Below are 17,577 nucleotides of genomic sequence, written 5' to 3'. Positions count from 1 at the left end.
CAGCCTGCCCAAATAGAGGTTTTAAGTTTCTCTGTTTTATGGTATCTGACATCCATATATATATATATATATATATATATATGCCTCCACGTCAATGGTACCTTCACACAAATGCAAGTCACCCATGCCGTTTGCACTGATGCACCTCCATACCATGACAGATGTTTCATTTTGCACCTGTCGCTGATGAAAGTCTGGATGGTCTCTTTCATCTTTGGGACTGAGAACTCAACAGCACACATTTCCACTGTGCTTTAAACCATCTGAGATGAGCTTAGACCCAGAGAACTCGGCAGCATCTCTGCATTGAACAGATGTAGCTTTCTCCTTGCGTAACAGGGATTCGAGTTGCATTTCTTGATGCAGCATCAGACTGTGTTAAGTGAAAACAGTTTTCCAAAGTACTCCTGAGCCCATGTGGTTATTTTTAACACAGCAGCATGATGGTTTCTCATGCAGTGCCACCTGAGGGCTCAAAGGTCGTGCACATTCACTAGAGGTCTCCTGCCTTGCCCTACACGGACTGAGATTTCTCTGGATTCCCTAAATCTTTTTACAATATTATATATGGTTGTTTTGAATTGTTTGACAATTCTCTCATGACATTTGGCATAAAATGGTGAGCCATGCCCCATCTTTTCTTGCAAAGATTGAGAAGATGTTTTACACCCAAACACGATACCCCCACCTATTTATTACCAATTCACCTGCTAATTGTGGACTGTTTAAAAAACAGTTTAACTTAGAAATTATATAATCTTTTCACTATTATTTTGCCTCTGTCCCAACTTTTTTGGAGTGTGTTGCAGCCATCAAAATCAAAATTTATTTATATTTACAGAAAATACAATTAAGTTGGTCAGTGAAAACACTGAAAATCTTTTCTTTGTACTTTTGTAGTTCACCCCCCGGCTCTTAATGCTCCGTGTTTCCTTCTGGAGCATCAGTGAATGTTTGAACCTTTTTTATTAGTTGTGTTTGAGTCCCTCAGTTGTCCTCAGTGTGAAAAGATGGATCTCAAAATCATGCAGCCACTGCTGGAAAGGGTTCAAATATGCAAAAAATCCTTGAAAACTCAATAATCTGCAGGACCTAGAGGATTTTTCTGAAGAACAGAGCTCAGTTTAACTGCTCAGGACAAACAAGGGACTCATGAACAACCATCACAAAACAGAAAAACAGTCGTAGATCATCCAGGTAACCACACACAGTATTAAGAATCAAGGGTTCACAAACTTTTGAACGGGGACATTTTAATAAATTCAGCTATTTTTTTTGTCTTGTGGACTATATGTAAATATCTTTTATGTAAAATATCTTACTCAGGACAGTACTAAATAAAAAATATCATGCATTTTGTACAATCTCTCTTATTTTGTTAAAATTTTTCACATTTTCACAGATTCTGCAAGGGGTTCCCAAACTATAAAATATATATATTATACAGGGGTTGGACAATGAAACTGAAACACTGGCCAATATAGTGTTGGAGGCTTCGTGCCTATATATGCAAACTTCACTGGTTTCACATCCCATCAGTAAGAATAGAGTGTGAAGGTTGAATTAGCAGAGCAATAGCACAACTGTACATAAATTATTGCAATCCACACAACATAAATGGGAGACATATAAATGGGAGTTCAAAAGAGGATACGTTGTTGGTGTGCGTGTCGATGGCACATCTGTGACCAGGAGAGCAAGTCTTTGTGGCGTATCCACCACAAAGGATGAACAACATCCAACAGGAATAACTGTTGATGCAAGAGGAAGCTGTCTGAAAGGGATGTACTAAACCGGATTGTATCCGAAAAACGAAAAGAATAAAAAAACACAGCTGCCCAACTCACTTCAGAATTAAATGTGCTCCTTGACCCTTCTGTTTCCACCAAAACTGTTCGTTGGGACCTCCACAGGTTCAATATTCATGGTTGGGCTGCTTTAGCCTAACCTTTTGGTTACTTGTGCCAATGCCAAACAGTTTAAATGGTGCCAGCAGCAGAAACTCTTGGGCTGTGGACAAAGTGAAACATGTATTGTTCTTTGATAAATCCAACTTCAATCCCTTTATTCCCACATCCAAGCCCCAAACCCCCTGTTGCATAGGGATGAATCAGTGATAGTTTGGGCTGCAATATCACGGCACTCCCTAGGCCAACTACGTGTACTGGATGGCCGCATCATTGCCAAGGACTACTGAACCATTCTGGAGGACCATGTACACCCAATGGTTTGTACCCTTAAGGTGGTGCCGTGTATCAGGATAATAATACTCCAATACACACATAGTAAAACTGTTGATAGAGTAGTTTGATGAAAACGAAAGTGAAGTTGAACATCTCTCATGACCTGCAGTCACCAGATCTAAATATTATTGAATCACTTTGGGGTGTTTTGGAGGAGCAAGTCAGGAAATGCTTTCCAGCACACAAACTACAGGTTCAAGTCATTGCCATAAAACAAAGTGCACACTTCACCATCAGACATTTCTTATAAATTAACTTTTGCTCTTAAAACAGATGATATGGATTGCATGCCCAAACAGGTCTGACAGGTTGGTTTACTTTAGTGTTAAGGCGTCAAAAGTTAAAAGGTTCTGAGACTTCCTGACTAAAGTCTGACTAACAGTTGTTCAGCAAATGTCACTGTATTTCTGTTTACAATAGATTATAATGCAGTTGCAAATATGTACCGCTATTGCAATTATATTTATTTCATTTATAGGCATCCTTTTGCTCGCCATCAACCTTGAAGACATCAAAGAACCAGCTCAGCTCATGGTAATGATATTTTTGTTGTTCATAAGTGAAATAGGCTACAGATCTGACAAAGATTGACACAAGGCTGTCCAGGCAAAGAATGTTTGAGCTACCTGATTAGATTTGATTCTAGAAAAAAACTGTCAACAGGAAGATGAATCTCTTTCTGGCACATTGTAGGCAGCCACTGAATCGCAGCTGGCAGCTTTAATGACAGGTTGCCTTTGAATCATGACTGCTGTTCCTCCTGCCACAAACAGATCAGAAACTTTCAACAGATTCTTGTGAAATCTCTTAATAAAAAATAAAAAAAAATGTGTTTGAAAGAACAGCTGACTTAAAGACAACTGTGTTTTATTTTTTTAATTAAAATAAATGAATACAACAAGTAAAATAAGAGTGAATAGTTGTAAATAGTGTTTTAGCCTTAGCTCCAATTTTGAGACAGCGATAGCTGCAGGTTGTAATGGGCATGCTGAAAGGTAGGGGTGTGCTAACAGAAACTACAACAGTAACTAATCTCTAACCCTACCCCACACCCTAATAAGCAGCTTTCATGCCCAAATGAAAGACCTTTCTGCACGCCTATTACTCCGACCTGCAGTTGCCACCCACACTTAGCAACCCTGTTGAAAAAAAACAGCATGTGCTAGTTAGGTATGTTTTGAAACATGGCAGCTGGTTTGAGCTGGTTTATGCTGGTCCTTAGCTGTTCATGAGCTGGTTTAAGCTGGTCCTTAGTTGGTCATGAGCTAGTTTAAGCTGGTCAAGTGCTGGTCCTGGTCCTAAGCAACTAGCTCCAGCTTATGACCTGCTTATAACCAGCTCAGGACCAGCACTTAACCAGCTTAAACGAGCTCATGACCAACTAAGGACCAGCTTAAATCAGCTCAAACCAGCTGCCATGCTTCAAAACATACCTAACCTGCTGTATTTTTTTTTTTTTTTTTTTCCCCAACAGGGAATTTTAGCTTCTGTGTTTTGTTTTGTTTTCAGTATGGAATAGTCCTGGATGCTGGATCTACGCATACTTCCATGTTCATCTACAAATGGCCAGCAGACAAGCAGAACGGTACCGGCATAGTCAGTCAACACAGCGAGTGTCATGTAAAGGGTGAGTAGACAGTAAAAAGTATATAGGAAAAAGGAAAGAGTATAGACAAATAGTGTGAGATTACTATGAACATTTGTGTGTATAACTCCATACAATTCAGAGTTCAATTTTCATTTTTTTTAAAGAGGTGGTTGATTATGATTTCACTTTTTTAACTTTAGTGTGTAATGTTGCTGTTAGAGCATAAACAACTGCAAAGTTAGGACGCTCAAATTTCAATGCAAAGGGAGATATTTTCTTTTAAAGAATTCGCTGTTTAAGGACTACAACAAACAGCTGGTAGGGACTACAACAAGCTTCTTCCCGGGTTAGTGACATCACTAACTCTAAAATGTACATAAACCCTGCCCCTGAGAACACGCAACAAAGGGGGTGAAGCCATGTTGGGCTGCTTTAGAGAAGAGGGAGAGTTGTTGTTGCCATGATGTCATTTTATGCCGGACTGCTTCACAAACGAGGGTCAATTCAACTCTAGATTTGCACAAAAGATTAGCATGATGGCACATGCTAGTCAATGAGTTAAATCAACTCCACAGCAACTACATAAATTTATCCACTAACCATTCAGAAACGTCCAGTTGCATTATAAAAGTTGTAACTAATGCTCCATCAGTGTCCGACTAAACACACAGCTGAACACCGTTACTGACAATCGTCATTTTGGCTGCATGAGATTCTCCAGCTTTGTTGTTGTTGAGCAACGGAAGCGCGAGCTGTTAAAGCTCCGCCCTCTTTTGGAAAGCGGAGCAGCTCATTTGCGTTTAAAGGGACACACAAAAGCGGTGTGTTTTTGCTCACACCCAAATAGGGGCAAATTTGACAAGCTATAATAAATGATCTGTGGGGTATTTTGAGCTGAAACTTCCAGACACATTCTGGGGACATCAGAGACTTATATTACATCTTGTAAAAGGGCCATTATAGACCCATAACCTGGTATCAATTTGAGTCACAATATTTGTCAGACACACAATATATATATATATATATATATATATATATATATATCCATCTATCATATTATATTATATTATATTATATTATATTTACTTAATGTAACTTCTCCTTAATACAGTACTGAATTTGATGTTGCTTTTTATCTCATTGTTATGCTTCTGTTATTCTCATTTGTACATCGCTTCAGGTCAAAACATCTACATAAATGTAAATGAGACAACAGACAATGCATTTTTAAAATATACCAGCTTGCATTAAGTCCTTGTCCCATTTTACCTCTCTTCTGATTTCCTGTAACCTTTCCACTGTCCAGTCTTTAAAAGCGGCAGAAGACCCCCAGAATAAAATGATTTGGCTTAATTTCATTAATTTCCTTTTGATTCCCCTACTACCCAGGAGGCGGGATCTCCAGTTATGCAGGTGTCAGTGGAGGAGCAGCCCGTAGCCTTGAGGAATGCATGGAAAAGGCCATGCAGGAAATCCCAAAGTCAAGGCACAAACTCACTCCTGTGTATCTCGGGGCCACAGCAGGCATGAGACTACTGAAGTGAGTCAAAAAGATGAATATATTCTTATGAATTAATTATATACTGAAAAAAAAAAATGCTAAATAGAGTTGAATGCTTCTTAATGGATCACAGATAACTAATATACTTTTTTGTCTTATCACATAGTATTTCTAAACCCAAAGAGTCAGATGAGGTTTTAAAGGAAGTGGGAGACAAACTGAAGACCTACCCGTTCAACTTCAAAGGCGCCACTATTTTAAGTGGACAAAAAGAGGGTGCTTATGGATGGGTCACTGTCAATTATCTGCTTGAAAAATTTATCAAGGTATGGACTGAAGTTTTATTCTAACACACAAAAATAAAGAATTAATTTTCTTAAAATAAAAAATAAAGAATTTAATTTTAGAGGCTAACTTTTAGATTCCACTGTATAATTTATGTTTTATGTACATTCTCTTTCTAATCCTTCATTTCTCTAGTATGGTTTTGTGGGTCAGTGGCTGTCTCCAGGCAGAGACACTATTGGTGCGCTGGACTTGGGTGGAGCTTCTACTCAGATCACATTTGTGACTAAACAAGCAGTGGAGAACCAGGACAATCTGATGAATCTGCGGCTGTACGGACAAAACTATCTGATTTACACTCAGAGCTTTCTGTGTTATGGCCGAGACCAGGTCTTACTCAGACTGCTGGCACATCTGATGACGGTAAAGTGCAAACCCATAGACTAGTTGTTAAAATTACCATCAAACAAGCTAATTTGATAGTATTTGGAGTATAATATCTGATGTTTTCTCTCTCTTTATGTGTGTTATAGACTCAGGGTTCAGACAGCTCCATAGTCCATCCCTGCTATCCCGCAGGTTACGATCAATCCATAAAGCTGGGCAGTGTGTTTGACACTCCATGCAATAAAAGACCAACTTCCTATAAACCTGATGACGACCTGCAAATAAAGGGCACCGGAAACTACAATCAGTGCCTGGGAAATGTTACTCGTCTCTTGTCTTTTAACAACTGTTCTTATTCCAAATGCTCCTTTGAAGGAGTTTTTCAGCCCAACATTACAGGCAACTTTATGGTAAGAGTTTTAGAGTGCTTAATATGGAGCATTTAAACTTTTTTATGCATTCACTTGCATTATTTTGTTTTAAATATGTTCTACTGACTTGCAAAATACACAGATCCATAAAAAATAATAGACCAAATGATGGTTAATGGTTTTTTGCTCCTGCATTCTTCCTCTTATGCAGACGGAACATTGTACTTTATTCTCTATAAGACTTATTCTTCAGTGACATTACAACACCACTACTGAATCTACAGCTCAGAAAAAGCCAGTGTGACCAGTGTAGTCTGATTACAGATGATTGACTCTGAGATTTTTTTATTTTTTTTTTTTTTTTTTAGTGAAACAAAAACATACAGCGCAATCATTGTGGTCTGACACCTAAATGAATGACTCTTTTAATGAGCCGGTTCTTTTTAGTGAATCAAAAACATGCAACCAATGTAAACCGATTCTCGAGCGAATGATTCAGTTCTTTTTAGTGAATCAAAAACATAGAGCACAGTATGATTCCTTAACGAATGACCAATAAGTCAGTTATTTTTAGTAAATCAACAATATACAGTGTGAATTACTGCAGAATTATTCATTCTACAGAATGAATTACTCTTATGAGCTGGTTCTTTTTCGTGAATCAAACACTAAAGTGTTAAATGCTTTACAATTCTCTTCTCTCCTTATTTGGCACAGGCATTTTCTGCATTTTTCTACACCCATTCCTTTCTTCAGGAAGCTGCAGGCATCACCATCACATCTCCAGCAGATTTAGAGGACGCTACCCGTGTCGTCTGCAACATGAGCTTTCAGGAGGTACCACCCCGCTGAGCTAATTTTGATTAGATGACTTTAAAGGGTTAGTTCACCCAAAAATGAAATTTCTGTCATTAATTACTCAATCTCATGTCGTTCCACACCCGTAAGACCTTCGTTCATCTTCGGACATTAACATTAAGGTTGAACCGCTGTAGTCATGTGGGCTATTTTAACGATGTCTTTACTACTTTTCTGGACCTTGAATGTGGTAATTACGTTGCTTTCTCTTGGGGATCAGAAACCTCTTGGATTTCATCAAAAATATCCTAATTTGTGTTACGAAGATCTTACAGGTGTGGAACAACATGAGGGTGAGTAATTAATGACAGACATTTTATTTTTGGGTGAACTAACCCTTTAAGATATGAAAAACATATTTAGTATCTTCACTCCGCATTGTTTGACTGAATCATTAATAACTGATGCAATATTTATTTTAGCTGTTCATGGAATTCAATCCAACACTGTCAAGTATTTCACCGGACTTGTCAGAGCTAATAATTCCTAAGCCTATAGTTTTAATTAAACTTAAATGTGATTACATTTTAAATATTTCCCTAGGCAATATCTCTTTCTAACACCCTCTCTCTCAGATTCAAAATAAGTTTCCTGATAAGGAGGACCATTTGAGGGATTACTGTGCAGATTCCATTCTTCTGCGGGTGCTCCTGATCGATGGATATGGCTTTAGTGATCTCTCCTTCCCACAAATCTCCTTTCAGGGGAAAGTAAGCTCTCAGGAAGACAACTATATGCAGTTTTAGACTAAGTTATTATATCCTGTCAAGCCAATGTCAATGTATTACTTTGGTTTGCAGGCTGAAGACAACTCTGTCGGCTGGTCCCTTGGATACATGCTAAGTTTAAGCAACTTGCTGCCTGCTGAAAATGTGTTACTGAGAAAAGCACTGCGCCCAGATGCCTGGCGTGCTGCCATTTTCCTCTTTTCAGTCCTTCTTATTGCATCTGTATTTTTTTTTCTGCTGAGATCCTACCAAAAAAATTCTACTAAATTATGTTGTTACCCTTGATCATTAAGCACTAAAGAATATTTCTGTCCTTAAGGAATAAGCAATAAGGATGCACACTATATGTAAGTGTAAACTTTTGCATTGCCCTTTTTAAAAAGTCAGATTGTTCATTTTGGTATCACTTTATTGTGAAGTGTCCTTGTTACACACGTTACATGTAGTTACTGTAGTAATAACTATAAATTATGCATAATTACATGTGACTAACTCTAAACCAAAACCTAATTCTAACCCTATAGTAAGTACATGTAGTTAATTATAATTACACAGGACTTAAATGTATAATTACACTGTAACACCTTAAAATAAAGAGTAACCTTCATTTGTTTTGTAATGTAATTTGCTGTAAAATTAATAAGGAAAAGGCTAGGAAAAGTCGGAGTGGAAAGTCGGCATGAAACAGAAGTTGCGATAGTCTTTTCCCCCCCTATTGTGATGTATATCTGAGTGAAACGACTTCTTGAACAAGAAAAAATGTAGTGCGTGACTTGATTTTGTCAATGTGGAATTGGATGGTTGTGGTTTGTTATTGCTGTGATCTCATGTGAGTGGTTTTTTGTTGTTGTTGTTGTTGTTTTTAATTCAAGAAACAGATGAAAATGTGAGTGATGGGTTGTCCCTCCCTCGCACCATTAAACACGTCATCAGAGAAGAGAAGATGTCGTTGCAGGAGAGAAGGAAGGTTCTTTTGATTAAAGATTATGAGGGCACATATGAGGGTGCAAAAAAATAAATAAATAAATAAATAAGATGTGCATGGATAATACATTTATAATAAATATTCCAATCAATATTCCATAAAAACACCAAGAATTGTCAATTTTGATTTCAAGGTGACTTTAACACATTTAATCCTACCTAGTAAAGACTCGTCTTAAAAATAGAACCTGCACAATAATTTCAGAAATCTGGGGCCAGTTGCATAAGCACATAGCCACTAAGTTAAGACTGTCTTATGAAACAGTCTGATCAGCTAGCAATTAGTTAGGGTTAATCAGTCTCACTTTTCAAATTCAAATTAGACCAATCTACCTTTCTGTGTAACTGACATAAAAAAGTTATGATCAATCTTGAATAAAAAAATTACATGACTAACTTGTAAGTGGCCACTGGTCTTTAAACTGCTTTGCTTACCTCATTAATTACTCTGGGGAGTGTGGAAATGTGAAATATTCTTTTTATACTCATCCACTGTTGTGTAAACATCTTAGTTTCTGATTTTCAGTCAGCTGAACAGTGCAGCCTATTAGCTGTTGTGTGTGGGCCAAAAATTATGAAAGGAACTCTTTGTACTACTGACACAGTCCTGGTTTCTTGTGAAAGTAAACACTTATGAATTTTTATTTAACACTGTATTTTATCCAAGAATCAGAATTTTTTAAACTGTCGTTATGTTTACCAAATCTTAAACAGTTCCACATTGCACATTTATTGTTCATTAAAATTGTATCACTGCAAAGGTCATGTTAACTTCTTTTCACAAAGAAAAAAAAAAAAATAACAGAGGCTTAACGTCTTTTAATACGGGGTTTCAATGATAAGGGGACTTTAAGTAAGAAGTACAGCTCAATATTGAAGAAATGCGACACCTAAAGTCCAGCTAGGAACCTTTCTGAGGCGGAACCTATTACGATGTATCAGAAGCAAGAGTCTGTTGACGAGGTTGCACACACAGTTAGGAAGTGTGCGAATACAGATAACAACGAACAATGCAAATATAGCCAACATTAGTCTATTTCTGGTGTCAATGCATTTCATTTTGTTTTGATAGTGTAGAGTTAAAATAGAGAGAGCGTCTCAAAATGTTTGCAGGGTTACCTGAGCTGGGAATATCCAATGGGGAAGATCTGAAAGAAACTCTCACTAACTGTACAGAACCTCTGAAAGCCATCGACCAATTTCAGGTCAGGTTCTGTCTCTCTCAAATATTCACAGTCTTAAAATGTATTGCATTAGACATAAAGCACTTCGCTCGAACGCAGCAGTCATCTTCATTGATTATAATGGGAGGGATCCAGTTTCTGGCTTCGCTTTCAGTGTGACTTGTCATATGACAGCCTATGACAAGCCGCTTTAACAGTTATCCAGTTAACTAACAACTAATATCTCTTATGTTACTAATACTACTTTTAATTAGTAGTAAGTAATCAAATATGGAAAAAGTACCACTACCTAGTGAATACCCTTGTGAAAAAGAAGGGCGCTTAATTGAATTGAATGCGCACTTGTAGTGTACTTCAAATCTTAAAAGTGCATTAAAAAGTGTTTGCAAATTGCAGATAATATAACACTAATGAAATAAAAAGCCACTTAAGTGTACCTAAAGAGAGCACACTTTCATGACGCTTCATTACTCTCCTAAGTAGGTACACTAAAAAGTGTGCTGCCGCTTTGTAATAATGTCAAATAAAAAGTTTTACTTTAAAATTATGCTAAAGTGTACACTGGTAAAAATTTGAATTTGAGACTGATAACAATGAAATATTTCTCGCTGCTGGGATAGTGAATAGCAGTAAAAGAATAAGTTCTAGTATCTACATGATATATCAGAATTGAATAGATACTAGTCACTACTGAAAACGAGTATTTCATGAATAGTTAATTGTGACTTTGAAACTGATACTACTCACTCTGTATTGTCATTTACAGACGGAAAATGGCATATTGTTGCCAACCCTACAGTCTGCATTGCCTTTCCTGGATCTTCACGGGACTCCACGGCTGGAGTTTCATCAGTCAGTGTTTGATGAGCTTCGAGAAAAGCTGATGGAGCGTGTTGCCACCATTGCAGAGGGCAAGGAGGAGGACAGGTGAATAGAAAGTTTGATTTCAATCCATTCCTTTGCGCAGCGGACCATAAAATATACTAATGCATCCCCTAAATTCACACAGATACGTAAAGCTGGAAGAACTTCTTGAGAAAAGCTTCCCATTGGTGAAGATGCCGTCCATACAGCCCGTTGTCATGCAAGTGCTGAAACATCTGCCAAAGGTAAAAATGTGTTCTGTGCACTGACATATTACTTTCTGGTACTCAAGTGACAGATACATTTCAAGATATCTCCGTATACAGACTAATTTCAAGGCTTATTTTGCAGATAATTTCAGCCTTAGGTGTGCAGTCTGTTTTATGTGAAGTTTATTATCATATAACAATTTCTTGTGAAGTTTATAATTTTATAACAATTTTAAATTTGACAATCTTTGACAATCAAGTTTCTATTTGGACTCTCATGCAGGTGCCTGAGAAGAAGCTGAAACAGGTGATGGCGGATAAAGAGCTGTACAAAGTCTGTGCAGTGGAGGTGAAACGGCAGATTTGGCAGGACAATCAGGCTCTTTTCGGGGACGAGGTGTCTCCGCTCTTGAAACAGTATATTGTGGAGAAGGAGGCGGCTCTTTTTAGCAGTGACCTCTCCATCCTTCACAACTTTTTCAGTCCTTCACCCAAAACACGGCGACAGGGTGAGGTAAGTGCCAGGTGTTTAAGCTATTAAAATTTTTGTGTTAATTTTGACCATTTGGATAATGAATCTTCATTTGAAAATTTTTAGTATTACTGTAATGTTTCTTTTTATGAAATTAAAACATTTTAAACGTTAAAACAATTTTTAAACCATTTTAAAAAAATCTTATTTTCTGACACTACTATGCATTTGCCAAAATTAAATATTTAAGACATTTTAAGTTTAATTTTGAAAGTGAAAATGTTTCTTTGACATTAATCTTGTGTTCTGCTTATTCTAACAAAGTCTCACGGTAATTTAGTGTACATTTGATTCTAATGTAATGTTGTGTGTGTCAATGTTATTGTAAAGTACTTCAATATTATTTTTACTTATTCTTTATTTTATACATTTTTCATAAAATTTTGGAATAATTTGAATCTGCAAATTTTAAATTTTTTTTTGCAAACTAGGTGATTTATGTTTGCAGTGGAACAACAAACAACACTGTCCCCTTGTATCTTTATGTCCACAATGAAACTGTGATTTTTCGTTAGGTGGTGCTGAAGCTGACTCAGATGATTGGGAAGAATGTGAAGCTCTATGATATGGTACTACAGTTCCTGCGGACGCTGTTCCTGCGCACACGGAACGTGCACTACTGCACCCTGCGTGCTGAGCTGCTGATGTCCCTTCATGACCTCGACATCAGTGAGATCTGTTCAGTCGACCCCTGTCACAAGGTGTGGAACCAGTTTCCCTTCTGTACTAGGCAACACACCTTTTCAACTGCAACATAATTGCCATAATTCACCATTTGTAGGGTCCTTCCATTTCACAAGGTTGTACAAAATGACCTAAATAACTGTTACAAAAACAGTTACAGGAGCTGAACACTTTCTGAAAGTCAGACCTTGAAGCAATTACATGTTTATGATTAAAATATGTATAATTATAAACAGTCAAAAACAGTTTGGAACTGTTGAAATTTGTGATCATGACCACTTTCAAATGGTCTGCACCCAGTTACACTCACTGTATTTATGTTTGCTCTTATCCTTTTATAGTTTTCTTGGTGTTTGGATGCCTGCATCAGGGAGAAGTTTGTGGATGCTAAACGGGCTCGTGAGTTACAAGGCTTCCTGGATGGTGTGAAGAAAGGGCAGGAACAAGTGTTAGGGTACAAAATTCATATATCCATAAAGACACATCGTACAATAAACCCATGCCATAAAACTGTAAAAATGTAGCACTCTCTGTTTCTGTTTCTCACAGAGACCTATCTATGATCCTCTGTGACCCATTTGCCTCTAATACACTAGTGTTGAGTACCGTGAGGAACCTTCAGGAGCTATTGAGCCAGGACGCCCTGCCCAGAGTAAGACCTCCAACTCCATAGTTGATTTTAGGTCTATAGGAGACGTCTTTTGTTTGTTCTGATTTAGAACCAGATTTACTAAACATGCCTAACAGAACAATTGCAGCCATGTCAAGTGCAAAAAATTTTAAGACAGTCTTTTTGGGGGGCATTAATAGTAGAGCAAACACTAGTAGTTTGACTACCTCAAACCTTTGTAAATCACGCTGCATGATTCATTTTTTCTCAGCTTCTCCTCCTATAAATTTTCCGTCTGAAAGGAAGCTCCTACATATGCATATGCAACAAGTTCAGCTGCAAAAATAACTGTCCTCATCTTTTCAATGTTAATAGTGTTACTACAGTGACACTACAGTGTTGTTTTTATAGGGTAGGGTAGGCAATGTTTTTCATGAACACTTTTTGTTGTACTGGTTGAAACTCTCTTCTTATCCTGATAGCAATCAATAATAGAAGTGGGCTAAATACTAAAAAAATATACATATATCTTTTGTGGAAGTCTCAGGACCAAAAAATGTTCATCCAATCATTGCATTCGATCCGAATGCAATGATAGGATGTCCTACCTATGTATACCTATGTATTTCTATACCTCCACGCACCTTCGCAGTGACATCACACGTAATCAGCGCTTTCGGTAAGGCTATGCAGAGTTGTAGACAAAGTCAAAGTTGTAAACAAACAGCAGCCCCCTTTTACAGTTCTTCCTGAACCAAAACAATAAGCTTATGCTGCGTTCATGACATGTCGTAATTACAGTAATTAAGATATGGCAACCCGTGACATTCTAGTCTGAGCTGTTAACGTCCTTGGATTCACAATTATGCGTTTCTGTGGCAAGACTATCAACCCTGAAATGAATTGGCAGCAGTCAAATCGTACAAGTCAGAGATCTTTAAGTTGATTACGTTCATTATTATTGTAATGTTATGTGCTTTTTAGACATGAGGTAATTTAATGCCGTCTCTCATGACGCTTTGCAGACTCTGCTCTGGCTGTGTGCGCTCATGTGTTTTGGAGGAGACGTGGCTTTGAAGAGCGCTCTGAAAGGAGGGCGGGATCCTATGCTTTCAAAGCTAGCTTGCTATTGCTAGCCTCTCTGAAATTGCCTACTCTACCTTTAACTAAAACTATTAAAAATACTTTTTTTGGTATTTGAAATAAAATACAATTTAAATATTAGATGAAAAACTTAAATGAAGAACTTGAAACTTTTAAACAAAGAACTTGAAAAACTTAAATGAAATTTTGAAATGTTGACATGGCAACTAACTAAAATATGTTGAAGTTGCTAAAACTAAAATAAAAATAAATGAATTAATAGAAGTATTAAAAAAATAAAAAAAGAATTAAATTGAGAAAAACACTTAACCGAACAATCTGTGTTTATGTACAGGACAGCCCTGAACTTCTCCTCCTGCTGCGGATGCTTTCACTTGGCCAGGGTGCCTGGGACATGATTGACAGCCAGGTTTTCAAAGAGCCCCGAATGGTAAGATCAACTCTCTGCTTTATTTAATAAACCCTAGTCTAATGTTTGTGGGTTTGTACAAATGGGTTTGTACAATTACACAAGGCTGGTCTTGTTCTCCATCAGGATTTGGAGGTGGTAACACGCTTTCTGCCTGCCATGATGTCAATAGTGGTGGATGACTACACATTCACCGTGGAGCAGAAACTACCAAGTGAGGAGAAGACCTCTCTCACGTACCCCACCACCCTGCCTGAAACCTTCTCCCGGTATCTGCACCATCTCATGCCACTCCTCAACCCAGAATATTCAGCAAGTGCTTACTTCTTTCTAATAATGGATGGTCTTTTTGTTTTGTCTAGGTATATACAGGAAAACAGGGTGGCATGTGAGATCGGTCTTTATTATGCGCTTCATATCGCTAAGCTGAGAAATAAAAATGCTTTACAGCGGCTTCTGCCTGGACTGGGTGAGACTCCTGTCAGATACGTTGGATTAATGGATGCTCAAGGCAGAGCTGCACAGAGACTGACCAATTTGTGTGTGTGTGTTTTTGCAGTGGATACCTATAACGACATGGCGTTTGGAGACATCTTCCTCCATCTTCTCACTGGTCATCTGACTCTGCTCTCTGATGAATTTGGATCAGAGGAGTTCTGTACTGCTGTCTTTGACAACTTCCTCCTCACATCTTTCTCTAGGTCTGTATTATCTTTTTTAATCACATTATATAGTACAAATTCTTTGGGGTTTGAAAGAAAAATATATTAGTAGAAAAAAAATCAAGGTTAATACTATGGCTCAGTTCACTATAGTTCTAGTATATTTTAGCTTATCGTTCTGATTTGCAGTAAGGAGAACGTTCACAGACACAGTCTTCGCTTGCTGAACCATCTCCATCAGAAGGTGCTGCCATCCTACATGGAAACCTTAATGAAGACACTTGAACCACCAAAACAGGTATTTTAAAGGAAACAGACTGAATGCAAGTTTGATAAAACAATGTCTAAATACATAATGGGCTGTTGGTTAACATTTCCCAATAGTCTGCTGCTCTGCATGGATTTAGTCACATCAGCAGAAAAGGAAAGTTATTTCATTTTGATTAAAGATTACTTTTTTTTTTTTTTGCTTTGGAACAACATGCACCAATTAATCATTCATAAGACTAGAGACATGCATTAAGAAAGTACATGAGGCCAAGTTTGTTTTAATGTTGACTTTAAAGGTCACTAGGTGGCACCTCATCCATTTCTGTTCACAGTATGATTTTTGTATTCTTTCTATACTATTATTGTATTTATTAATATCTTGAAATAGCTTTTGTTTTTATACTTTCAGTTTTCATTTTAATTTGTTTATTTTAGTCATTTTGTTATGTGCTTTTTGAACTTTTTTGTAGTTTTTTGGGTAACACTTTACAATAAGATTTCATTATTAGTTACAGTAGTACTACTACAGTAGTCAGCATTTGAAGTGGATCAAAAAAGTTCATTAAAGTTGTCCTAAGAACTAAGTTAACCTAAGAAGAATGGTTTAGGACAACTTTGATTAACTTTTTTGATCCACATCAAATGTTGACTACTGTAGTTAAAATGAAGTAAGAATGAACAATACTTCTACAGCATTTTATAATCATAGTTAATGTTAATTTCAACATTTACTAATACATTATTAAAATCAAATGTTGTTTTTGTTAACATTAGTTAATGAACAAACAATGAACAGCTTGATTTTTATTAACTAACATTAACAAAGATTAATAAATACTGTAACAAATGTATAGCTCATTGTTAGTTCATGTTAGTTAATACTAATGTTAACAAATTATTGTAAAGTGTTAACGTATTTGTTTAAATGTTTCTATTTAGCTTTAATATACTTTTATTTAACAATTTTAGTTTTAGTAAATTTAGTACTTCAGCTTAAACTTATTATAGTTAGCTGCCAAGGCAACATTTCTAATTTTCATTTAAGATTTGTAAATGTAATTTTTTCCATTTTGTTTCAGCTTTATTTCAATTACCAAAAACTATTTTTAAAAGTTTTTAGTTTCAGTTTCACAAATGATAAAAGCTCTGTTCCTCTCCGAACCGATTCTCTTGTGCAGAAACCTTATAGTAACTGAATCTTAATTCATGTTATTACAGAGCAGTGAGTCAGTGAAAGAAATGTACACCCTGTTGAAGGAGAAGCTCGAGGCTTCTAAGAAAAGCCCTCCAGAACCAGAGGAAGCCCCCTCTCTGGATCTCGGCCTTCACCCTGTTACTGTGCCTCCCACCCCTTCTACCCCCACGACCCCTATCTGATAGAGACTGGATGCTCCAGCCACTAGAGGGCAGCAACAGCAGCAATGGAGGTAGATGACACAGCTAATGTCAAAAAGACTGACCTAAACATGTGTAAAATGGAACTGTGCTGGCTATATGACTTAGGTTTTTTGTTTTTCATGTTTTCCCTTTTATAAAGGTCATTTTAAAGCATTTTCCAATTTGCAATTTTGTGGGTTAAACTATTTCACTTTCTATGCTTCTTTTAAGAAAATGTAGTCTTGTCTAAATGTACAGCATCTCGTGGTTGAATATTATTTGCTTTAGACTGAGTCAGTGTGACAAACCCTTGTGTAAATAAAACAATTGTTTAGACAACTTTACAATTTGAGACTTTGATATTTGATGCTCTCTCTCTACAAACCCACTGCTGTCTCAGTGCATAATCAAGTGAATAAAAAAAACCCTCAATGACTTATACAATCTTTGTCATGCAATACACTTGTTTGTCTACATAGAGCTCACATGCTCTTGTTTGCTTTATTTTCTAAGGTCTGTGGTAAATTTTCCATTGTTGCTTACATCATGGCTATTATAATAATATTAAAATAACATGGCTGTTAAATTGGGCTAACACTGCCCCGTGGTCATAGAAATCCAGATAATATGGAAAAATGTGATCTCAAGATGTGGAGGTGTCATGGAGGTTTATACAGTCTTATATCTGTTTTCTCAAAATGAGGCAGAAACTTCTCCACTTCAG

The 17,577-nt window shown here is 37.0% G+C and overlaps 2 protein-coding genes across 2 annotated transcripts; both read left to right on the top strand.

Annotated features, from left to right (window-relative positions):
* The first annotated feature begins 2,605 nt into the window (after positions 1-2,605).
* Positions 2,606-8,571, top strand: LOC127513044 (ectonucleoside triphosphate diphosphohydrolase 2-like). Its single transcript, XM_051894513.1, has 9 exons — positions 2,606-2,777; positions 3,753-3,870; positions 5,224-5,374; positions 5,502-5,661; positions 5,816-6,043; positions 6,154-6,417; positions 7,096-7,215; positions 7,812-7,946; positions 8,037-8,571. The coding sequence occupies exons 1-9, from the start codon at positions 2,670-2,672 to the stop codon at positions 8,247-8,249; spliced, it is 1,497 nt and encodes a 498-aa protein (XP_051750473.1). The 5' UTR covers positions 2,606-2,669; the 3' UTR covers positions 8,250-8,571.
* A 1,306-nt stretch (positions 8,572-9,877) lies between these two features.
* Positions 9,878-17,297, top strand: nelfb (negative elongation factor complex member B). Its single transcript, XM_051894510.1, has 13 exons — positions 9,878-10,153; positions 10,899-11,059; positions 11,142-11,241; positions 11,489-11,719; positions 12,253-12,438; positions 12,763-12,875; positions 12,971-13,073; positions 14,470-14,565; positions 14,671-14,813; positions 14,907-15,013; positions 15,104-15,245; positions 15,396-15,504; positions 16,695-17,297. The coding sequence occupies exons 1-13, from the start codon at positions 10,052-10,054 to the stop codon at positions 16,851-16,853; spliced, it is 1,752 nt and encodes a 583-aa protein (XP_051750470.1). The 5' UTR covers positions 9,878-10,051; the 3' UTR covers positions 16,854-17,297.
* The last annotated feature ends 280 nt before the right edge of the window (positions 17,298-17,577 follow it).

This window comes from Ctenopharyngodon idella, chromosome 5, assembly GCF_019924925.1.
Source record: "Ctenopharyngodon idella isolate HZGC_01 chromosome 5, HZGC01, whole genome shotgun sequence".
Lineage (NCBI taxonomy): Eukaryota > Metazoa > Chordata > Actinopteri > Cypriniformes > Xenocyprididae > Ctenopharyngodon > Ctenopharyngodon idella.
The sequence above is the reverse complement of the archived record's forward strand: the minus strand, read 5'-3'. Positions and strand labels throughout refer to the sequence as shown.